Source organism: Ambystoma mexicanum, chromosome 12 (assembly GCF_040938575.1).
Source record: "Ambystoma mexicanum isolate Mex_15411 chromosome 12, UKY_AmexF1_1, whole genome shotgun sequence".
Classification (NCBI taxonomy): Eukaryota; Metazoa; Chordata; class Amphibia; order Caudata; family Ambystomatidae; genus Ambystoma; species Ambystoma mexicanum.
The window spans coordinates 629,609,661-629,635,256 of record NC_090936.1 but is presented as its reverse complement, the minus strand read 5'-3'; the positions used below and the strand labels follow the sequence as shown (position 1 = coordinate 629,635,256).

Genomic DNA, 25,596 nt, shown 5'->3' with positions numbered 1-25,596 from the left:
CTCTAATACTTTTAAAAATGTTGGCGTAAGTGAGGTCTGCAGATTGGCGCATGTTTTCTGTTAATTCTCCGTATTGGAAGTGTTGCCAAAGGTTGACATTTCCTATGCTGCCAATAGTTTTACGGCAGAGTTTGGGTCCTAAGGTTTTAAAAACAGGTTCACCTTTCACTGGTGTCAATTGAAGATCTCCGAAAACAATAATGTGTTTTCCTCCAAAGAGCTCTTCGTAGTTTGTTTTAAGTACTTCTTGTAATCTAAGGTGAATAAAAGCTAACATTAGGTTGGAGACCATGCTCACTTCATCTATTAGTAGCATTTTCATTTGTTTTAACACTCTGCGTAGTTCCATTGCAGCTTCTGCAGAAAGTTTGTAATATTCTAATTTGTTTTGGTGTTCTACTGGAAGGAGTAGTAATCGGTGTAAAGTCCCTATGTTGTAGGCAGCTAAACATGTGGGGGCAGTTACAACAGCTAACAGTTTGTTGTTTGTCGATTGTTGAAGGAACTTGCTGATCATTTTGATTAAGAATGTTTTGCCTGAACCAGCTTCACCACTGACTTATAGTAATATAGGTTTGTAATTTTGGCAGGTGCATTCTTTATTTTCATGTTGTACACCATGTGCAATTTCTTTTGTTACTTCTTGAAAAATGGTACGCTGCTCTTTGTTCAGTTTTGATTGTAGTACAGTTAATTCTTCTGTATCTTCTTCATAGTGACACATGGTGTTCTCTAATTCTGTCATAGCTAATTCTGCCTCATTTGCTACTGGTGGCTGTGCCAGTGGTTCTTGACTTCCTGTTACAGAAGGTTGACTACTGTCAGGAGTGTCCTTATCTAGTTGGGCCTAGAGTTCTTCATGTTGCTGTTCATTTTGCAACATTGTTTTGTACTGTGTAAAGTTTATATCAGTGATAGTGCTTTCATTTGCTATGAAAGCATCTTCATAGGAGTCATATTTTCCGAGTATCTCTTCTTCTTTTCTCCATGGTTACAAAAGTTGTAGCAGGGACATGTAATATAGTTTATGTTGTGGAGTTTTTAATGACAATTTGATATGATTAAGCTTTGTTTGGTAAGTTTCACTAAGCTGCCTTCACAATCTCTCGCTCTATATCTACCTTTTTTTTCATCGGGTTTTATGTTATTTTTGGATGTGAAGTCTTGGGCTATGTGGTATAGACACATGGCGCCTGATTCATGGAATTATTTCTGTGAAAAACGCTGATTTGCGCGCCTTTCTGTCCGAAAATCCCCATACTTCAAACAGGGATTTTCGGTCATAAAGGTGCGCAAATCGACGTTTTTCACACAAATAATTCCATGAATCAGGCAGATGGTTTCCAAAGTGGTACTCCTGTTCGGGTAGTATGTGTCTAGTAAATAGTTTTTCAAAATGTCTTGGCTCTTGGGATCATTTTTGGCTATTGTTTCTATGTCGTATGATTTGAGAACTCTTTTTCTAGATTTAGCAGGACCAAGACTTAGCCATACTATATTTTCAGATTTTCCATACAAATCGGTACCGGTTAAACGATCTGCAGCTTCATAGGAGCCACATTCTGAGGTCATACCTAAGCTGTACAATTTCTGAGATAGTGTTTTGTCCGATGATAGGTCATTCCAGAGGTCTTGAAGCTGTTTTTTCTGCTTTTGTTAAGTAGGCTGTAACATATCGTGCAACTGCAGTGGAATTGCCTGCAATGTACTGCACATCTATGTTTGCATTCCATAAGAGGGCAATGGTTGCATTGTAATAATTGGTATATTTTGAGTCTTCTGTTCTTTTTATGTAATACGTGTTCTTAGGTGATTTACCTTTAACACTATGTCTAACTGAAGACATGAAGTTGTTCACTTTACTTGTTTCTGTAACTGGTCTAGGGAAACCAAAGCGGCATTTGGTGTAGTATTTCCCTTTGTTTTTGTATTTGCAACGACATTATTTGCCACATTTGTGTCTTTGAAATTGTAAAATTTGTGCATGAAGATCACTATTTGTTATTTCCGATGGAATTTCACAAGTGACATATTTTTAGATAAACTGTAAAACAGTGGCATAACTGTCTTGACCAAATTTAGGAGCATCTTTAATTCATAAAAGCATGTGGATATGTGGTGCTCCTCTACCTTGGTATTCTTTTCCCCAAAAGAAGTGGTGCACTTCTCCGAGGGGAGGAACAGTTTTATTACAAATAAAGTGTAGCATAGCAATGAAACTATGATGGAAATATCTTGAAACATTAACAGGATCTAGAGAGCAAAGTTCTCCAGGTGTTAGTATATCTGTTTGTTTTATTTTTGTTTGATATGTGTAGGAAATTATGTAAATCTTCTCATGCATATTCTGCACAACTTAATGTAACAAACCAAGTGGGTGGGCCAAGGTTTTTTATCATACAACGTACATCTCTGTGACATTGGAACCAGTACTCTTTCGTACCACGCATGTTTGCTAACAGATTTGTAATGCTTGATTGTAAAACCTCATCTTTTTCTTGCACTTTTTGTATTAATTGCGTAGCTGACATATCTTGAAAGTGGGTTCCTGATTTCAATATGTGTGCAACTCCGTAACATAGTTGCTAGTTCATTTTCAAAGAGAGGTAGAATATGTATTACACATTTTGTCTAAATCTGGGATCTTCAGAATACATCCGTAACGAGCAGTATTCTGATGCTGTTATCTGAGTGGGTCTATCATCGTACCTTCCCCCTTTGCCAGTAGGAAAGAGTAGAGGAAAAGCATGTGCTTCCATACTTTTTTTCCCATATGCTGATTGGTGATCCTTTGGTTTGTTGCATTTGGTACATTTCTAGTGCATCATCTAGGGTGTAATGGATGAATTGTATAATGGTCTAACATATTGTATACTGTAGCAGGATCTAGAAGTTCAAATTGACCAGTTTCTGTTGACTCTTGAATTATTTCAGTTGTTTCCCTTAAGTTTTCTTCAATATTTATTTCTTTGTAGTATTCATTATTGTCTTTTAGATATTGCAAGGCTTGTCTAACTTTATGTAAGTCTACGAGTTGTCAAATTTTTTTGTCTTTTGTTGGTACACCATTTACTAAGACCATTAAAGATTGCTCTATTGGACGTTGCACTACCAGAGTGTGCACATTTTCTTTCAGATCTAATGGTAAGTAAACTACTTTTCAACAAATGCCTTTCACCAATTCAGAGGGAGGTAATTTTGCTGTTTTTGGTTGAAGGCGTATTATTGCTTTAAATGGGTGCATTGTTTGAATTATAATGCTCTCATATAAATTGAGTTGTTGCAGGGGTTTTAGTAGTGGGAATAATTCTGAGTTATTTGTGATAGCACATGAAGGAGTTTGGTTGATGTCAAGTTTTGTAGTGCAGTAACTGTAAAGTATTAAGGGGTCAGTTATTTCGTATTTGTTTTCTGCTGTAAGGTAGAGAGCAAATTCAAACCATTTGGAATCTTCATTGTCTTCTATTTTGTATGTTACGTCTACAGTTTTTGTGTTACTTTTATAAAAGGTTCTGCAGCAACACACACACACACATGGTTTGGTACTTCAGCGGATGTACTTTTACATTTTAGTATTTCTTTTTTGTATGTGTGTAGTAGTAGAAGGTTGCCATGTGCAGAATTGTTGCTAGTCTGTTGTAAAGCTATTGCATTTTGTAAGTAGCTTTCACTTCCAAAATATTTTCTCTGGATATGGTCGATTTCTTTGAGCAGGTTTTTGGGTGTAACATGTAGAAGAGTTATTTAAATTGGTTAGTGCTAAAGCAGGACTTTTAGCATAGTACAGTTTATAGACTAGATTTCTCATAGTTGAATGATGTGTTGATTTCATTTTGATATGATGGAAGGTGCTTTTGCAAATAGGTCCTGAAATGCAGGCTAATGAATGTCCTTGTAGTCCTGTGCATTTGCGCACTAGACAAGTATCCATATTTTGCAGCACTTTCATTTTGATTTTGTCTTTGCCTTTCACATACTGATTGAGGAACTGGCGTAAAGATTTGAAAGATTTTTTGGTAATGTTACACATAGACGTGCATGGACATTTGCATACTGGACGTTCTGGTTCAGTCGAATGGAGAGGTAATTCTGAGTTTTCTGGGGATATTTTTGTAAACAGTATTTCTTGTTCCATTATGGTATTCATTTTTTTCATAACCCTGGCCACTGCTATGTATGGCAATTGTGTTTGTATGCTTCTTCATTAAAATATGGTTCTGTGCTCGTGGTGTGACTCCATTCACCTCCACAGATATATAAGAAGTTATTTTTGTTGACATTCTGTTTAACACTAAAATGAATAACTTTCTTTTGAGAAGGATTCCACTGTCTATCAAAGCTTCTAAGATTAAATTTCTATGGTATGTTCGATGGGTTGTGCATGATTTGTCTCCTTTTTTTATAAGATTCTGAAGGACCCGGTGGTGGAACATTTTTGCTAAAATACTTTTTTTTGTTAATTGTTACTTGCTAGTATATTAAGATTTATAGGAGCAGTTTTAGCAGTAGTTGTAGCCGAATTCTTGTTAATGATTTTCTGTTTCGTTTTACATTTTGATAGAGGAGGCAAAGTTTCTGTACTGGAAGCTTGTTTTATTTCGCTAAATGACTGTATTAGCTGTTTTGTTTGAACTTTTTGTAGCAACTTTGGTAGAGATGGATGCTTATTTTGGACACTTTTATTTTGATTTGCTCTACTTCTGCGTTGCTTTCTATGGACTTTCTTTTTGGCAGGCATTCTTTGGAGTCTGTTGTTGAAAAATAAAAGAAGGTATGGGTTGGGCCGATCTACAATGTATGTGTGCTGTGTGCATGAGTGTGCATGAGTGTCTGAGTATGATGGGAAAGATGTATGTGGTGGCATGTGATTGTGCATTGGGCAGCTGCAATTAGTTGGGAAGGAAAGGCAGGGTCATTGTCTGGGATATGTGCAATGGTGAATTTGTACTGTAAAATAATTTGGATTGTCTGAAAAAGTTCTTTTAAAATGTTGGGGAACCGAACAGTGTCCGCAAATTAGAACACACGCTCAGCGTGGGTGCGGTCACATGATAACAATGGGAACACTTCTGCGAAGGGAACGGGTGTCCGCAGGAAACTAATTGCACGGGAACGGTCATGCGCATGCGCGTGGGTGTACTATGGACAGTGTTCGGGTCCTCAAACAAAGTAAAAGAGCGACACAAGTGAGACGGATAGTTACGGACAGGCGCGATGTTCGCAGGAATTACGGGTGTGGTGCGCATGTGCGTAGATGTTCTGCAGACTACGGACAGGTATAGTGTCCTTAGGACACCCCCATTTTGTTCATTTACGGACATCCCAGACACCGGGTGTGTTCTAAGAACAGTTCCATCTTTGCTTGCAAATGGTACGGACAGGTATAGTGTCCTTATGACATCCCCATTTTGTTAATTACAGACATTCCGGATAGGCGCGCTGTCCGCGGACATTTTAACTGCTTTTTAAAAAAAAATAACACAAAGGATTTCATTAAAAGAAACCTAATATTTTATTTCTATATATACATATACACAATTTATGTAAGAGAGGGGGAAGATGAAACTGATACAAATATAGGGGAATTAGGGGATTGGAGAGGATGGATGGGAGGGGATGAAGGGATGGGAAGTCTCATCAAAACGTTTTTCTTGGTGTTGAGGGTTTGGGGATAGTTGACGGGGACATGGCGAGGGGGAACAGGTACATGTTGGACAATGGTATTTAATTTTTTCTTTAATGTGGTCCTCCACGAACTGTTTCAAAACATTGAAACTTTCCTTGAGCATGTCAATTTTCTGTTCCATGTGTTGCAGAGTTTTTTCCAATGTGTCTTTTGGTGTATTTTCAATGTTAGTATGGTCTTTTAAAAATAAATATATATATGTTAAGTACACATAAAGTAATGATTATTAATTTGCTTATATAGAGAAGTGTGTACCATTAGTATCACTGTCTTCAGACATTTCCTCACGTGGGACATTTTCCTCAAGCCATTCCAAAGTACTGGACATTTCTGTGTAAAACAAAAATATATTAATGTTAGTGTACCTAATACAAACATTTTAGAAATATATAAGAAAAATAAAGTTTACTTACTAGTTTCTGGTAAGTTGTAGTCTTACTGTTGTGTCGGTCTGCTGTTGCTCCTAGCTGTGCAGTTTCTGTGAGGTAATTATGTTGGAAGCATATCTTTTTTGTTTTGGTATATTCAATTTTAGTACATATGGTATTTAAATTGATGGTTGATGTGTTAGATATATAGGTTCCACTTCTTATTTATTATTACATATGTGTTTATGTGCTGCTTTCTGAACCTGTGCAGTGTTTATATGGCATGCTAGAACAATTTAAGATACCCTCTGAGTGTTTGGGTAGTGTTTATGTTGTCCGCGTCTGTTCGCGGACATTCGCAGAGTCCGCGGAAATCAATATCATTAGCATGAGGTTACAGTATGTTCTTTGTTACATGTATATAAAGTAAGAGAATCCTAGTAAACATCTATCAAATTCACACTATGAAAATGTATATTCAGTAAAAAAACTTTGTTAAAGGGACGTTATGGTTCCAAGTAAAACCAGAAAACCCCTGAAATTCGCCAGTTATAGTAAGCTAAGCAACCATAACTCGTGCCACCACTGTTGACTGCTAAGACTAAAACCCAGTATTAACACAAGGTACTAGTACGTATGTAGGTTGGCCTATAGGAAGGTGTGAATGAATTAAGGTCCTGCCCCTGGTCCAAACCTAAGTACCCCTTTGGGGTAATAGCATCTACATATAATTAGTATCCATCATAGTACAACACATCAAGGATAGTCATGCAAATTATTGTAAGTTAAAGACAAAACTTTATGTGCAAACATCCGTACAAATACAATCAATAAAACATTTACAAGGTTACATACATATGAAAAACAATCCTTCTTAGTATGAATCAGAATGCAAAATTGCTAAACAGAAATCATGAATGTTAGATAAAAAAGAAAGAAGGAAAAATGGAAAAATCAATGAGACATAAACCAAAATAAGGAAATATTTCTCCCAATGTAGAAACATCAACACTGGAAACAGGTAACAAATACTTTTTTCAATATTATATGATCATAGTAAGTATCAGTAACACCCCAGTGGGAATATTTGTTCATACACCAATGGGGTGGGGTCTGCCAACGCATGAGGGGGAAGAAAGGGAAGTAAGAAAAATGCTGATATTCCCAAACAACGAATAAGGCTGATTCAATAGACCGTGATCTACGAAAACCAACTGGGATACTGAACAAGTGTTACTGTAGATCCTGGCTAACTGAAAAAACAACAAAACATAAATTGCTGTAAACAAGAGGTCCAATATGGGTCAGATGTTATTCTGAGGGACCTTCAATCCCCTCTAGGCAATATTGCGTTTCGGCGGTACCAGCTCCGCCTTCATCAGGGCAGAAATAGCAAGACGCTGTGGGAAACAAGAGAGAGAAATAGAGAGAAAGGAATGTTTTAGTAAGAAAAGAACTGAATGAAAGAGAGAAAACATGTCCAAAAGATGATGCAGAGAATGATCTATGTGGAACAAAATTGTGTAGATGAATCGCTAAAGTCAAAAACTTGCAAAATGCATGATCTTGGTCATGTTTGCAACTCACTTCATGCCAAAGTCTAAATTTCCTAAACTGTTGGGATCACCTGGTAACATGCTAGTGTGACCCCCCCATAGGAAAATAAAAGGACCTGGCCAGAAAACCCCTTTCTGTGAACAACAACGCTGGGGACTTAGGACACACCACTCGTGACCCGCCTACCCCGGGGGGAGGGGGGGAATTGAAGCAAAAAGAGTGCAATAAAATTGAAATTAAAACCCCAATGGGGCATAAGTGAATAATCTAAGCATGACAATATTGTTACCTTGAGCGTGATCCTATGCTACGCTCAACGAAAGAGGTGAGCCCATTGTTGCTTGTTGGACACTGGCTGAATCCTGTATGGGGACAATCGAGTCGGCAGTTGCCTCCCAAGGGAGATTATATCACCAGATGTATATGAGGTCTGTTGAAAAAAGCCAACCTAGACAGACAGAGAGGGAAACAAAACCCAAATTGAAGGGCAGTTTGCTTTCAAGTTATGAAGCCAAAACTACATTATTTGTGTGTAAAAAAAGAGGAAATTATTTTTTATATTGTTGTTTTTTAGTACAGGTAACTCAGTAAGCGAAAAAGCTTAGGCAGGAAGGGAGTGGAGGGGAAAGGACCGCCTCCAGCTGGCGTCTGTATCGCGCTGCAAAATCTGCTGCGACTGACTCCTAGAATGTGGAAAGGCAACCTTTCTATTTAGGTGGACGCCGTGACGTGTGTAGGCGGGCGTGTGGACATCACCCATAAAACCCAGGACATCAAATGTAATTGATGACATCACTGATAACATCACATGTCTGACTCGCTGTTTTGCCCTTTAGTGATATATCTTAGACAGTAATAGTTAGGAACAAAAAATCAAAAAGTAGTATATTTATAAACTTATACTTTAAATATGTTCTTACAATAATTCACTAAGGGTCCACTCACAGCATATAAAACATATACATAGGAAAAATACACAATCAGTAAGGTTATCAACACTTTCTTATTATTTTGCTGTTTTTTTTATTACTATACTTTCTCTGGATGTGCTTTTATTTGTATTTGCATTAGTTTCTTTAGGGTGCAGTCATATAATGTGGTATTTGTACATGGGGGAAGCAGTAGGTTTGAAGCAGAGCAACCCTTTTTGTACATAAAGATAATCAGTTAGGTTGTGAACACTTTCTGGTTCCACTGCTGCTTTTTTGCATACTTCACTTTCTCTACATATGCTCATATGTGTATGTGTTGTGTCTGTGTTTTGTATGTAATAATGACATTATGTAGTAAGTGGTTTTATTAGCTACTTATTACATGTTGCACAGTACACAACTCTAATAAGAAAGCATTTATCATTTCACCATTCAACATGGTAAGATTATGAATATTGCACCTCCATGTATGCTGCACACAGTGCTTATATTTATACTTGAGTAGCTTAGTATACTGTAAAGAACTTCATAATAGAATGCTATTTATATCAATGCATTGCCTAATGCACTACATAGCTCAAGATATCTATTCCAATTAACCTTGACACTTTTTCTGTCAGAATTATAATAAGAATCCCTTGTACAGAGTTTTCATGAAAAGTAAATGCACATGAGATGTTATCAGTGATGTCATCTTTGATGTCCTGGGTGTTAGTCTTAGCAGTGCACGGTGGTGGCGTGAGTTATGGTTGCTTAGCTTACCATAACCAGCGAATTTCAGGGGTTTTTCGGTTTTACTTGGAACCATAATGTCCTTTAACAGAGTTGTTTTTACTGAATATATATATATATATATATATATAGGTAAGGGTATAGATTAGGATGAGGGTAAGTGGGGGGGGTTGCGGGCGGTCTCACCCCCCCGCGCATTTTAGGCCGAAAAACGGTCAAATAAATTCTATCAAATGTGATTTAGGTCAAATAGACCCACACCGTAATCCCTACATCACTTCCCAACTTGGATAAAGAGTCTCTTAAAATATTTTGCTTTAGTCATCGTGGCACTCATGCCACTGTGTCGTACTGGTGCCTGACACCTTCAACACAGACAACACCATCATTGTGGTCTGCGACTTAGATAGAGGACCAATATGAATAGAATATACTGTCAATGGTGACCTGGCATTTTCTCCAGCAATGCTTTGTCAACATAGTCTTCTGCTTATATAGCCTCCCGATTGGCCAGAGCCTAGTACTTGATCACAATCAACTAGTTTCTTACAAAGTACCAAATGATAAAAGCATGTTTCTGCTAGAAGTGATCATGGTACCTTTGAGGAATGTAACAGGGAGCATTGTTGCTTTGTACTGTAGGCAGACCTCTAGTAACGGCTCCGATTTTGGACCAGCACCTAGTCACCCACCGTGGTAGCTTATTATGCATGACACCTATTGACTTGCTCTGCTTTTGGCCTCTTCTCATTGTACTTGGACACTCTAACTTGCAAGAATTGATACTTGTCCTGATGGATGCGAAAGCCTTGTTGAGCTAGGACTGTCCCCAAAAATGCTTCTGCTAGAAACGCCTATGTCAACATGTGGTGTGGTTTTGTACTTTAGCAAGCATTGAACCACAGCCCATATTACATTCTAATTTTGGGAGTGAAGTGTGTTGCTATTAGTGTTACATTCCTGCTTGCCTGTGATCTGCATAAGGTGTTTCGAAGAGGCTCTTTTTTGACCTAGGAAACTTTGGCATTCCCTCCGCTGAAGTGACAGGCCAGTATCTAATCATACATATTCTGGGAACATACCTGCCAACATAATCCGTTCCAAACTGTAGGTGCCTATCCAGTCCTGTTTTTTCTCTGCATTCTGGGACTTGTAGTCTGAGTTTTATAATGGGAAAAGTGGGACTAAAAGTCCCAGAATGCAAAGAAAAAACAGGACTGCATGAGCACTTAAATATTGGAATGGGTCATGCTTGCGTATGTGGGAGGGCATCAGCTTTGGTGCATTTGAGGCACGTGCCCATGCTGGTTGATGTTAAGAACTCTGCAGGTTCTGTCTTCTCATACCATTTTGTCATTGTGGTGTAGGGTGGTGCAAACTATTGTTACAAAAATCTATTTTATTGAGTTAGCAGCACTACTGTCTAAATAGCCAAACAATCCACCTGTTACGGTTGTGTATCAATACATGCCTACATCACTTCTACATACAACAATTGTGCTTGGTAGAAACAGTAATTTGTTGCTTTGTTTTGCCAGTAATAAGTAGTTTTGATTTAGAGTTGTAATTTAAGGATATCCTTGGGTAGATTAAAGGAATATATTTCTGACAAATGATTTAGAATTATAACCCGAGTTTATAATTATTCTCAAGAGGGAAGAAGTTCTCTCTGATGTGTGTAATGATGTTCAAGAATATAATTTGCATTAAGTTGTATTGTATTCATTTATATAGCACGCTGTCCCCATTTGTATGACCTCAATACGCTTTGTGGGAGTCCATGTGTGGGAGATTCTAAGAGTTGATTTAGAAGATGCGTGTGTGCATTTTGCCATGTTAGGACTTAAGTGGGCTGGCTAAGCTCCAATAAGTAGCCTGGAGGTCAGGCACGTGGGCGGGTGCTATTGTTGGTTTAGGTTAGAGTGCTAGGGTCGAGATTCGATGTCTGCCCTGCTAGACCCACATTTTTCATAGGTTGTCACTGTATACTAATGGCAGAGGTGTTGTGGTAGATCAGGGATTTCAGTGTGGACGGCTATGCAAGCTGCTAGACCGGAATTGCATAGCTGTATTCTAATGTGCACGGATGGGTGGCCGTGCCTGCAGCCAATGTCCGCAGATGTGGTGGAAGGTATACATACCTTAAACCTAGAGAGAGCTAATCTTAAATGTCGTTTTTCTAGATCCAACGTGATTGGCTGGTCTTGCCAGTTGTGGTCTCCCTAGATTGAAAGCTTGAGCAGTGGGAGGGGGGACGGGGAACGATTTACGCTCTACGCTCATCTGTGGGAGAGAGGGTTGGGGGGCAAATGTATCACGGTGTCCCACAGCGAACACGCAGATTTTGGATGCCTGGATGGAGGGAGAAATGCCTAGAATAGGGGCACAGCAGTAAATGCAGTAACACCTAGATTTGGGATACATGGCTAGAGGGAGAAATGCGTAGAATGGGGGCACAACAGTAAATGTAGTGGCACCTAGATTTGGGATACCTGTATGGTGGGAGAAACGCTTAAAATGGGAACCCAAGAGTTAATTAAATGGTACTTAACCGGTGTGCAGCAGTAATAGGACTATTACTTACTAGTTAGCAAACCTTGATAAGCTGTTATGTAGGTGAGAGGTGCATTAGGGCTTTTCTGGAATACAGAGAATTGCGGTATTCCCCACCCAGACCACTCTTACCTTGTCAGTTGCTGCTAGTTGATGGAAGCAGGCTTCCCTGGTGGACACGGGCAAACAGACTGGAGCTGCTTCTTCTGGAGCTACCCTTTGCCTTTGGGGCCTTAGCCGACGGGCTGCACAGCGGCTGCCCTGGGGAACACCGTTAAGAAGCATCTTCCTCCGAGGGAGTATCCAATCGGGTGAATGGGAGTCGCGCGGGGGTGGGAAAGAGGGCAGGGCAGAGGTCGCCTAAGAGAGCCAGGTACACCAGAAAGTGGTGAAAATGGAGACAGAGGCCTGGAAAGATGAGGAAAGGAGAGAAAAGGCTGCACAACCAGCTGAAAGCAACAAACATGAAGGCACGGGACAGAGCGAAAAAAGGGGACACTCGCATCACAGGGGCCAGGATGAAAGATGGACTGCAGCGACCTGGTCCCTGAAAGCAGGTTTAGGCACCCACTGATGGGGACCCAATCAGGGGAAGGGGAGCCAGGCGGGGGGGCGGGATAGAGGGCAGGGCAGAGGTCGCCTAAGAGAGCCAGCTACGGTGGTAGGGGCTTGCTAAATTGAAAAAGAGGGAGAAAGGGGCAGAAAAACATCAGAGAGCCATAAATGGAGGCAGAAGCCTAGAAAGATGAAAAAAGGAGGAATAAAGGAGATAAATGGGTGCACAACCGGCTGAAAGAAGCAAACATGAAGGCACAGTGGACCGAGCGAAAAAGGGGACACTTGCATCAAAGGGGCCAGGATGAAAGATGGACGGCAGCATCCTGGTTCCAGAAAGCAGGTTTAGGCACCCTCTGATGGGGACCCAATTAGGGGAAGGGGAGGTGGGTTGGGGCAACGGAAAAGAGGGTAGGTCATAGTTCGCTTAACAGAGCCAGGTACAGTGGTAGAGCCCTGCTAAGGTGAAAAAGAAGAAAGGAGAGAAAGAGACAGAAAAATGCCTGGGGTGCACAGGCCTGGAAAGATGAAAAAAGGAGGAAGAAATGAGAGAAAAGGGCACACAAATGGCTGAAAGGACCAGAAATTAAGGCACAGGACACAAAGAGTGAGAAGGGGGACAATCAACTCACAGGGTCTAGTATGCAAGATGGACTGCCTTAATATATTACCCTTCAGAACAAGCACACTTGTTTTCCATAGAAGTAGTGTAGGTAGTATCAATTAAAGATATGATATACAGTCATGGATGATGTTAAGAAAGATGTTTTTTTTTTTTTTTTGCTGCTTTTCTCCCATAGACTTATTTTGTTGCTTTGTTTTGATTCTTGACCTGACTTTTGGAGTCAAGTACTTCCCTTGCTTTGGGCACATTTTTTGTGGGGAGCCTCGTCAGTCCGCACGACTTTCGGTGCTGAGAGACTATGGGCCTCATTATGACATCGGCGGTAGCTGTGCCTGTAATACAGGCACGGCTGCCGCCGTGTCATTTTTTTTTCCGGCACCTGCGAATGGGCAATTACCGGGTCATTACGGCCCTGCCAGACCCGGTATTGCCCATTTGCATTGCAATATGTGCAAATTGGGTTTAGTTGATGATGATTTGTGTTGGGGTTGTGGGAATGAACAGGGTACTCTGTTACATATGTTGTGGCATTGTGAAAGAGTGGTAAGCTTTTGGAGGGAGGTTATTGGCAGGATTGATCAGATCTGGGACATTGTTTACCCACGCAATCCCTTAGCAGTTATATTCCTGTCATATGATATGATATGGTATTTGTAACGCGCCTATACACAAGTGTTTCAAGGCGCGACGAGGCAGGGAGGGAGGGAAACAAGGGGAAGACAGACAAACGATCCTACTAGGCCAGGTGTCATTCAGATCGTGCAAGTGCAGAGGTAAGGGGAAAAAGGAGAAAGTGCAGAGGGAGGAGGTGGGGGGGAAAGTGCAGTACAAGGTAAGTAGCGTAATAAAATAATAAATAATAAATAATAAATAAAAGGGCCAGCTGGTGGCAAGTGCGAGGTAAGTGCAGAGCAAGTGCTGGGAAGGGGGCTGTAGGGATGCAGTGACAGTCCCACAGTGCAGGAGGAGCCAGGGAGGCAGTGCAAGTGGAGAGTGGCTGGGCCCTGGACCGAGGTCACAGAGTGGCCCAGATGCAGGTTTAGTGCAGACTTCAGTGGGGAGTTTAGCAGGTTTAGCAAGGGATAGGGAGAGAGAAGGCAGAAGCGAAGAGGAAGGTTTTGAGGTGCTTCCGGAACCGGAGATGGTTCTCCTCAAGTTTCAGGGAGGCAGGAAGGCTGTTCCAGAGGGAGGCCCCTGCTGCGGAGAGAGATCTACCCCCAGCTCGTTGCTTCGAGAAGCGGCTGACCATGAGGGAGTTGGAGACGGATGAGCGAAGGGCTCGTGAAGGCAGATATTTAGGAAGAGAGAGTTGAAGGTATTTAGGCCCCAGGCCCCAGAAGGCCTTGTGGACAATGCAGAGGGTTTTGAACTTAATCCTCGCAGCCACTGGGAGCCATGGTGGTGGGCGTAATGTAAGTTGGGTGATATTGTGTGGGGTGCATAAAGTTTTGTTGGTGGCGGTTAAACAAGTGTTGAAGGTCTGGAAGACACGAAAAAAGCCAACAGTGGAGGAGTGGATTTTGGATGTTAGAGCTTTATCAAGATTTGAAAAACGATGTTTAGTAAACAAACAAGGCAGAACTGTTATTGGGCCGAATGGGAATGGGGAGCATCTTTTTTCCGAGCCCAACAACAGGGGCAATAAAGGGTCTGGCAGGGCCGGAATTGCCCTTTCGTGGGCGCCGGAAAAAAAGTCATCGGCGGTTACCACCAATGTCATAATGAGGCCCATAAAACCTGGTGGGCAGAAAGGCACCCGCGAGCACAGCATGGCGGATGCACCAGCAAAGTTTCTTTTTTTTTAAACTCTTTATTTCTTATCTTCAACAATATTTGCCTTTTCTTGTGTGGTTGTTCTTTTTGGTCCTTCTACCATCCTGGGAGGTGGAGGTCCTGATTTCAGTTTTGTCTTTGGCGTGAACCCTTTGTGACGCCCGCTGAGGCTCTGTTTCTGCAAGGGCAGGAAGCATGGGAGGATCTCCACTATCCTTTGTCTAATGGTGTGCCTGAAAGGAACCAGTTCCCAGTGGGGGACCTGATTGGACAGCCACCCGCGCCTTTCTATAAACTGCAGGCAGAGTTTGCAGAGGATGAGTGTGAAATCTTATTAAAAGGTGAGGTTCCTGAGGCAGAAGGGATGTCGACCATTTGAACCGAAGATCCAAAGAAGATGACCAGAGATGCCTGCAGCCCTTTCCAGTAACCGTGAAGAGACGACTGCCTCCCTGACCGCGTTTTTGCATCAACAGGAGCTCCGAAGATGTCGACTCATTCCTTTGGCTAGCCATAATACGACCTGCAGAACGAGCCATCCCCCGACTCGCTTTGAACTTCCGGGGCTTCAAATCGCCAATACCAGGGGACCTCTGAACCAATTGCAGTGCATCCTCTTCTTGTGAAACAATCCTCCCAGGACTTTGATGAGCTCCAGTTGGACCTCCAGAGACAAGATCCCCCCCCTCCTCAAAGTCCCATCACCAGAGTGCAGGACCAAATAATTGAGGCAGATTGACCAGGTGGTAACCGTTCACTCGTGGAACTTGTAAAAAGGCGCCAAAACTGCAGACCGATGTGGGAGTATGTACAATTCCTTGCTGAGAGTCCTTTCTCTTGCTGCAACATCCCTTCCAGAGTCTCTCCTTCCATCACCACAAACCAGGAACAGGAGACTGGGTCCACCACTGTTGCGCTGTGAAAGAATCCAGCTGCATCTTAATCACTCCTCAGGTACTGTGGTGCTCGTGAAGCCAATGGGTCGCTCCTGCTACTGGAATGCCGATTCCGGTATTTGGGTGTTCACGGATACCGTTCGCCGAGGCCTAATGTTTGTGTACCTATAGGGAGTCCTTTCCAAGATTCCCGATATAATTTTGACCAACAAAAGCCTCCGAATTGAGAGTAATTGAAGTATCCTGTGGATCTGTACCTTTTCTTCTGCTGTACCTCACTTTGCACCCTGCTCCAACTTACTTTGAAGAACTTAACTAGTTAGGTATGGACTGCTAAAATATTCAGATCTTTGAAAAGTATTGCAAGTAACTGAAAGGAGTAAACTGCTATTGCTGGTGCTAAATAACCCTTTCTTCTTGCAACATAACATTTTCTGATTGACTATAATAAGTTATTTTACTTACCTTGAACTGTCTTCATGAACTGTACATTTAATCACTATTGGTTTACTCACCTGAAGTATTGCTGATGTTTTATATTACTTACCTAAATATAACTTTTCCTTGTGTATAAAAAATGCATGTCTATTTTACTATAACTACAAGTGTGTGTGTGTGTGTGTGTGTGTTTATTTGGGCCTATGTATTTACTGATTTCATTGTATTTGACTACAGCGCACCTCCTCCTAAAATTAAACTGGCTGGGCTGCTCTGCCATTCTACCAAACGTTTGGGAAGTACACACTTATACTAAGATTTGGGGCCTGTATGCCAAGGGATAGTTCTATAGAGTCTCACCTGTGGGTAGACTTTAGGAAAACTCCCCCAACAGTTGTGCACATTTGCAACTACTGCAAATGGCTAATAAGAGTGGCTAAATATCCAAGATGTGCCACTACAATTTTGCCTGTCCTTTGGCCATATATTTCTTTAGCCTTCTTCCTGTCCTCACAGCCGGAATTGCCTTATGGCGAATGACCTTTTGTGAGGAAAAATGCAGCTTTTTTTGGATAAGCAGTGGCCTGTGTGTGGCCAAAGTTGGGGACTAGGACTGTCTGGTCCCAGTCTACATCCTTGTGCCTGAATGTTGCTGCTCATATCGTGTGGCCAGTGGCTATCCATGACTGGATGGCCACTACCAGTTTGAATGGTGCCCACTACCAGTTTGAATGGTGCAGATCCTTACCATTGATGGAACTGGGTGAACTTCCATTCCAAATCGTGGCTAACTGGAGGACTTCTGAAGCAATTCCACAGATCATCATTGGTGCCAAGACCCCTACAAAGAAGTGTAGCTGCAGATGACCTGAGAACGACTGCCGACCAGCATCAACTCCAGTGAAGTCCTGGCGAAGCCCTGCTCCTTTGCCTGATCTCAAGAAGACACTCCTCTGTACTTTTACCCCTGGACCAATGGGACCAACCAGTGTCGACCCCTGCTTAAGGATCCGTTGCTTCTGAGCCTTCGGACAGGTCCCTGAACCAACCAGTGGACTGACTAGCTGTCTCCTGTGCTACATCGCTGCAGCCATCGCTGTTCTGAGTGCATCCTTGGCTCTTGGAGAATCTTAAAGGTTCAAGATAAAAAGGAGAACCCCGGGACTATTATTCTACTGGACCCTTCACCACTGCCCCAGACTCGACTCAAATTAACACAGAATTCAGCGGTGAGGTACCCCATTATTCTGCATATAGTACTCACCCTTGGTGGTGTCCCAGACCGTTTGATACAACTCACTTAAATCATTGGTGTGTGTATTGGTTCTTTAAAGAACTGTTTTTAAAAAAAACCTTCTGAGATAACATAGATGCCACAAATGAAGTTGTAGATGAAATGTCCCCTAAAATGAAGAGATTGAAAAGAGAGTGAGAGAATGAAAGTATTTGGAAAATGTAATTTCTCTATGTGAAAGAAATTTGTAACAATTAGGAAATGGAATAAAAATATTTTTGGGGATTTTTTTAAGTGTTGTATCAAAAGATCTGGGACACTGCCCCGGGTGAGCACTATATGCAAAACGTCACTGCTGAATTTGTGAATGTTAAAGGTTGCCTGCTCCGGAATGTTCATCCTTCTTGCATCAATGGAAGCGTGCAGGACCTGCTTCTTTGTTCATCCATTGTAGATCACTTGTCACCGCCTGACCGTGGTGACTCCCGTTGCAATCAGTCTTCCTCACTCCTTTGCGGTGTCCTGAGGTTGCCTGCTCTGCAGAAGTTTTCTTCATTTTGTCCCAAGGGTGTTCATCTGGGAGGTGCCTGGAATCGAATTTCAAGCTGATGCGACCCACCAAAACGAAATCCTGCATCTGATACTGACCTCTGCATCTTCAACCCCTGGGCCTCCCTCGACCGGACCAAGCACAGAAGAACGTGTCCCCAGCAGATTGCAGAACCTCAGCAGTGGTTTCTGGAGAAATCAGAGTAAGGGGTGAGAAGGTAAGTTAAAACGCCTCTCCCTCCCAGCCCCAATCCTCTATAGGGTTACATGGGGTGAAGTTTAGTCCCTGTCTCTTTTCTGACTTAAATCGGTGGTGACCTAGGCAAGGATCCCCTCCTGGGCCTTTCGTAGTTGTCGTCATCAACCAATCGACATAGTAAGTCTACCTGAAAAGTATAACTTTGGAACTGATGACCTTGGAGCAGTGGTCCCCAATCCATGTTAGGGCAGAACTAAGTGCTAGGGAATTATTCTAGTGTTTCTATAAGGTATTTCTACTGTTATATGCATCTGACTAACCTGTATTGCACTGGTTTTGAATCTTATGCTTGTCTGTGTTCTCCTAGGGGTGAATGTATATATGTATATGTATTAGCCCATAGGTTTCATTGCTTGGTGTCTATTTTAAAGGACTAATAAATCATTGTATAGTTCGGTACTTACCCGTCTAACTGGAATTATTGGTGTTGCTCTGGGTGGACTCCACTCTTACACCCGCAACTAAGCCTACGTTTTACCATTCTGCTACCCGCCTTGATTGGTTTTGGCTAACCTTTAGTGTCTTTCTTTTTCACCATAATAGGTTGGCCCCCCAAACCTCAGGGTTGGTTTTGGAAGTCCATCTTAACAGATGCCAACATCCTATCTCTAGTGGCCGAGCCTTCAAAGCTGCACATGTTCTGTAGTTGAGTTATAGAAAATCTCCTGATCATTGTCTGATACAGAATCTAAGGCCTTCTCATGCTTGCCTGGTCCACTCTTCTCGCCCCTTACTTTTCTGACGACTTCTGAGTGACTTCCACTCTGCAGATCTTTGCAAAATGATTACATTTATCACACTTTGAGCATATCAGGCCTTTCATAGCCTGCATTTACTTAAGGGAGGAAGTACAAACGGACAAACTTGAGAGGAATGGTAAATCACTTCCTCCTTTGGTGGGCTTGGAAAACCTTTCTGTTTTAGATTGCTATTTTGAGTTGTGATCTCGGAATCCTTGACAAAGATGCCCTATAGGATGAATGTGCGTGTTAGAAATGGCCATAACATAACAATGTGTGTCCTCACATCTGCTCCTAATGTCTGAGTCCTGTCTAAAACAATCGCAAAGCCAACTTTGTTGGCTTATGCATTGGTATTTGACAGACATTTGCCAGACAGTGATATCATATGCGTAGGTACTCATCATTTTCCCGATTTTTCCGTGTTATGACCAGGTGGTACCCTTCTGGCAGTGCCTGGCAAATGCCTATCCCATGTGTACTCAAAAGCCCAAACTGTTGGTGTTGCCAATGTGTGTTGCTTTCAATTTGTCTCCCTAAATTATGCGGGTGCCTTGCTTGTTACGCAGAGAAAATCAAGCAGTACCTCACCGAGTTTGTCCAAAATGGCCCAACCGGATAATTTTGCAGCTAGGATGATGAGTATGGACCAGTTTCAGATATTCCCATGCATATTTACCAGTTGGGTTCTGACCTAAACAGTATGTATTTTTGTCTTGATGTAAGCCTAGCCTGCACAGCCAGAACTTTAAATGAAATTAACTGCTAAGTACTGACTTGATAACATCATACCGTTGAAGTAACTATTAACAGTGTTTGCAGGCAAACACAATATATCATGTGTAATGTGGGTCTTGTTTGGAAAGTGTGATGTACCTGCAGGGTGTTTAGGCAGTGCCAGAAATGGAATGTATTTACTGTGGGATCCCACTAGTGACAGAGAAGGGGAGCGGGACTGGAGGAGTGCCCCTTCCCCCCATAAACATTTGTCTCTCAGAAGATTGATCGTGGATACCTGGAAAATAACACAAGAAAATAACATGTCATATTATGTTGCTGTGCACATCTTTTAAAACTAAAAAAAGGTTATCGAAATATTTCCTGCGGAGTGCAATCAGAGATGGATTTAACAGTAGGACAAGGGACAAATGCCCATGGGGCACCCTGCTCTGCCTTACTCCTCTCAAAGTCAGCTAGGGCCGCACAGGCCCTCCCAGGAAGCCTTATCTTTTTAACATGTCGCAGAAGCAGATTTAAAATAGAATGTGATAAGTGGTGGGAAAAGCTACCTGGCACTTTTTTCTTAAAATTATATAAGGTTTTAATAAACTATGTAAATGTGATTGAGTGATTAGAAATTATGGGGGTACTGAACAAGCTTTGTGAAACAATGAATTTCATTTCACTTTGTGTCTCTATGAGCATTTTTGTAAATTCTCATTAATTTGCATGCTGGAGCTTGTAGGCTCCATGCAGGATGGAGAAAATGAAGCTACAATCATAAAATCGTTTTAGCACTGCTTTTTCCACTCCACAGGACTTGGAAACATGACCCCCTATGATTGTATCTTTATTGGTAAAAGCAAGCTGGTTCCAATCATTAATTGTGGGAGAGATTTACACTTTTACAACCATGTAGTGTAGAAGTGACGAGAAAAGTCTATTTTTCCTATGTTTTGCCATTTACTTTTGCAGTACTTGATGGAAACAATAAACATTGCATGTAGGTGCCATTTTGCAAAAAAGTGCAAACGGGAGTGGTCCCCTCCATGCAATGTAAGATTCAAAACTAAATTACTCAATTACTTCATCAACCCATTTTTACAATAATGTTGTACATTGTCAGGTTGGTTTATCACGTAACCTGTGCATGTGAGAATTTTGTAGGTATTTAAAACCAAACTTCAATACATATTTGTCCCAACTTGAGCTGGGATAATGTGTGGTGAAGTACCTATATTTCAGGCTAGGTCAAATTCTTTCTTTACCACTTAACCTAAGTGTATAATGCTGGTCAAATCATTTAATGTCACTGTGCGTTTCCTGCCAAAATTAGGTGTCCTATAAGTGATTTAGTTTACAGTATGACATATTCAAAAAAAGGCCCACTCATGGTTTAATAGATGGACAGCGCAGGGGTAAGGGCTTGCCAAAGAGACGCACTCACTTTTCTTTGGAAAATATAAGGCCATATTTATTGAACACAATTGTGACAATCAATAGCAAATCAACGTAAAGATGTCAAACAAGAAGTCATCATGGACTATTGCATATTATAAACATTATGTAAACAGTATGTACAAGACAATGACGTATAGGGGGATGCAGGTGGGGGGGAATCAGCTGCCGCTCCTCACTGCCGTACCCAAACGAGAGCGATGCCAGAAATAGGAGATATATTAAGGGCACATGGTAATGCCATGCACACATCTGATTTCTAATGCTATGAAGGGTCTGTTGGATTAAATTGCAATTGTCCATCATTGAATTTCTTTACGGTTTTGCACGTGAAAGATAGCTGTGTCCCTGGTTTCAGCTCCTGTCTCAGATATCTGAGGAGCTGGGCCAGCACTGCCAGTATTCGTATCTCTAGTTTAAGGTTGCACACATTCTTCTGTGGTTCATAAATAAGAGTACGATTAAATTGGGAATAGTACCTCCTGTTACAGCGCTTAGAGGGAGAAATCTGGCTTAAACCACTAGCTTGGTCCTTTGTTATTATCATGATTATGTATGCAAACATGGTCGACATGATGACCACAATGCATGATTTTCTAGAGTATATTTGAGGGTGTGTTTATGTATAGGGAGTGCATGTTTTACAGCTTTGCTTTTCAAGCTCTGTGTAAAATCAGCAGTAGTCACCTTTACAAGGTCGAAAAATTGAGGGCCATTATGTTGTCTTACTAAACCACATGTATTATTCAAGCACTTAGAAGTATGAAGATGTTGCCATGAACTGCAGTATAAAAACATACTTTGGTCCCAGAGCTTACATATTTGACATCCATGATTACTTTACAAACGAGCATAACTTTTTCTATTTATTTTTCATTTTGTTTCTTCTTTTTGCAGATCTAAGGAAAGTGTACGGCACAGTGCTTAGCCGGCATCACCACCTTGTTAGGAAAACGGATGGTGTGTATGATCCGATTGATTATGAAAAACATCCTGAACTCTATACTTCTCGTTTTAACACAGACGTAAGTATTTCAGTTTTTGACCGTTTAACTGTTTGAGGCAGTCCCCAGCCGTATTTTGGGGACATCTAATGGGGATAATAGTGTGCTGGGTTGCTCACTTAGCTAGTGGATGATAGGCCCAATTGGTGGCATGAGGGGGATCCACTGTTCACCCTGACTTATGTCATGTGATTTTATAAAGTGCACATTCGCCAGAGGCATCTTGGCGCTAAGGGATACAACAGGGCCAGCTAAGACCTAGAACAAGTAGGTTTTCAAGGAGCGACGGAATGCCAAATGGTCCTCCGTGGCTCGTAGGAAGAATGGGAAAGCATTCTAAAGTTTTGCTCCAGAAGTTGAAAGAGCGGCCACCCATCCTAGTGAGCTGGAAGCATGGAACAGAAAGCAGATGAGCGGGCGTCTTGTGAGCGTAGCAAAGAGATTTGAACATGACACGTTTTTGGACCGGCAGTCAGCAGAGTACAGGAGATGTGTGAGCCATAGGCAGTGTCCGTGGCGATGCGAGCCGCAAGATTTTGAAGCAAATGCAATTAATGTAAAAGGTGCAGTGGCTGTGCAAGAAACAAAGAATTGCAGTAGTCAATGCAGCTCAGGATGGAAGAGGCAACTACAGGGGCGTGAAGACAGAAGGGGAGAAAGGACAAAACCTTGCAAAGGACCCTTAGCTGAAAGTAACCGGTTTTACAGATTGAATTGACCTGTGATTTGGTAGACAAAGACGCAGAGAATTTAAAACTGAGTTTTTTTTACCACAGACAGGTAGCAGAGGGGGACGGAACTCTGAAGGCCAGCAGCCTTGTAGGGACTTCATCAAAATGTATTTCACATGTGATGTTATCAGGGATGCCATGAATGATATTTGTGATGTCATCTTTGATGTCCTGGGTGTTAGTCTGAGCAGTGCACGGTGGTGGTGCGAGTCATGGTTGCTTAGCTTACCATAACTGGCGAATTTCTGAGGTTTTTCTGTTTTTATTGTAACCATAATGTCCCTTTGACAACGATTTTTTTCAGTGAATTTCATGGGTTTTTACCAGTGCATGCTATTTTCCTACAATTTACTAATATCGTACTTACTCCAATATAGCAATATTTTAGTCCAATTTGCAAATTTTCCCCTTAAAACTCTGCCATCCATCAATGTCCGCAAACATCTGACGGCATCACAGATTCTGGATAGTGGCACGTGACCATGCGCTGCATGTTGGCGTGTCCGCAAACGTGTCTGCACTTCGCAATCGGATCTGTGCTTCGAAGACAGTTTGGAACTGCATTTTCTACTGATCTAGGAACTTTCAAGCTCAAAATGTACCCTTGCACAGCGCCTATACTTACTCATTATCCATTAACAATCTAGTGCAAAGCACCTATTTGTAAGAATATTACCAAAACTGCTATTTATCTTAAAAATGGCACCAGCTATTGACATTCCTCCCCAAGAGCCTACACAACAAAAAATGTGCAGTACTTCCAAAGACAATGAAGAGGACCAAGACGATGAGGTAGAGGACGTGCCTACCTCCAGCAATCGGAGAGAATCATGGGTCCACACAGTTCTTTACCACTGTTGGGAATGTACCAAAGGCTAAAGCTACCGAAGTGAAATACACTGTACTCAGTCACAGACTGCTTGGATAGTACTCCTATGGGACCACCTCCATGCGCCAACACACCAAATTCAACCACAGCAATGTTCTCCGAAAGGTTGTTCCTTTCTTAGCAAGTAGTAAGCTGTCTTTCTCCACCTCATCTTCCTCAACCAATACTGTAACCACACAGCTTACTTCTGTGGGACACAAAATCCCACCAGCTACCTTGCAAGCAATAAAAGTGGCTGTTTATCCATATCTTTCGAAGACAACAGTCCTCTGTATATACTGCAACACACCAATCTGCAGGGGGAAGCAATTTCAAAGTGCTTTTTAAGCTGTAATGAAGGAGCATGAAAAACACTGCCCCCTACCATAGAAGTAACACACTGGCAACATCTTACCCTGTCCACCTGCCCCTCCATATTAGTTCTTGGTGCCTCTTCCCTCATTTCCCTCCCCACCTTAGGTTCTAATCTGTCCTGCAAAAAAAGTACATAAACAACAAAATAAGCGTTCCTTTAGGAACCACCTTTCACAGTTAACAAAATAGAACAAAAAATAAATCGTATAGGCTCGATCTGTTTTATTTTGCTCAGTCAAGTACATGGACACACTAAGATTTTCCAACATTTCCATTAGCATTTTGTGTTATGCTAGTGGGAATAATGTGGCGTTCATCCCCCGTTCCAGGGACTGGAACGGTGTCAACGGGCCGGCAGCCCAAGTTATCGGCCCAAGCAAAGCGAGGTCGGATAATGAGGGCTTTGGGCTGTTAGCCCCCGTTACAGCCCCTGCAATGGTGGATGAAGCCCATTAGCACCCCAGGTTCCCAAAGCAGGAACCCGGGGTGCTAAAAAAAAGATTTTTATTCCTACACCGGGATGCCTGTGGCGTCCCACTGTAGGAAGGAAAATCCTTTTCCAAGATGGCCACCATAGAAAGGGAATGCGGGGCTGCGTACAGAGCCCTTCCATTTCCATGGCAGCCTGCAGAAGGCGAAGAGAGAACCCTATCACCATATTACCACAAGCAAATGTTTGTTTTCCCTTTCAAACCTATCACACGTTCGAATAACTTTACCACATAGCTGGTCCCTGGTGGACATGGCCACAGTAACCCCATTTGTTGTCCCTTGTGGTCATGGCCAGTAGCCAGATTGTCCAGGTCATGACCTTATGCCATACCCAGGCTATACCTCAGTCACCAAAGGTATATCACTATTTTTTCTACCTACATTATGACACTTGTCAAAAAAGAAAACACAGGCACATTTGCAAAACCATGATTTAAGGTCCTTGCCAATTCTCCTTACACGAGTTTGCTGTAAATCTGCCCAAGTTTTATTTTTTCAAAAGTGTCAAAATGTATGTACATACAATAGTCATGTAACTTAGCCCCCACTTGACAAAATCCATTCAGACTTTACACACACATTCAGGGTTCGGTCTATAATCTTACTAAAAGCTTTTGTCCACATTCGTCGAACGAATTTAGCCCCCTCTTGACAAAATCCGACCAAACTTCACAAAAACATATATATATATATATATATATATATACACAAACTTGTGTGTAGATTCGGCACATGGCACATTTATAAGCCTTTACAATATTTTCGAACCCCCTAATTTTGTTCCCTCTTGACAAAACAGCGCCACACTTTCCAAAACCATTCAGAATCCGGTCTAGAATGAAATTCCAAAATGTTATGCAGTTTCATTGAGTGGCACCAAAGTTATAAGCTCTCCAAAAACTGCTTTTGACCCACCCTTTAATACAGAAATAGGCATAGATGTCCCCGAACATCTGAAGTGTTTGTGAATATCACAGTACTGTACCCGAACTTCCATTCTGTTGGCGGACTTTGGGGATGAAAACACCAATATTTTGGCTTCTTACAGCCA

The 25,596-nt window shown here is 41.7% G+C and overlaps 1 protein-coding gene across 1 annotated transcript in view; it reads left to right on the top strand.

Annotated features, from left to right (window-relative positions):
• The window catches only part of AASS (aminoadipate-semialdehyde synthase), a 950,357-nt gene that overhangs the window by 260,299 nt on the left and 664,462 nt on the right, over positions 1-25,596 (top strand). The window contains exon 8 of the mRNA XM_069629092.1: positions 21,973-22,100. Coding sequence (XP_069485193.1) covers positions 21,973-22,100 — 128 coding nt within the window. The remainder of the gene's footprint in view (positions 1-21,972; positions 22,101-25,596) is intronic.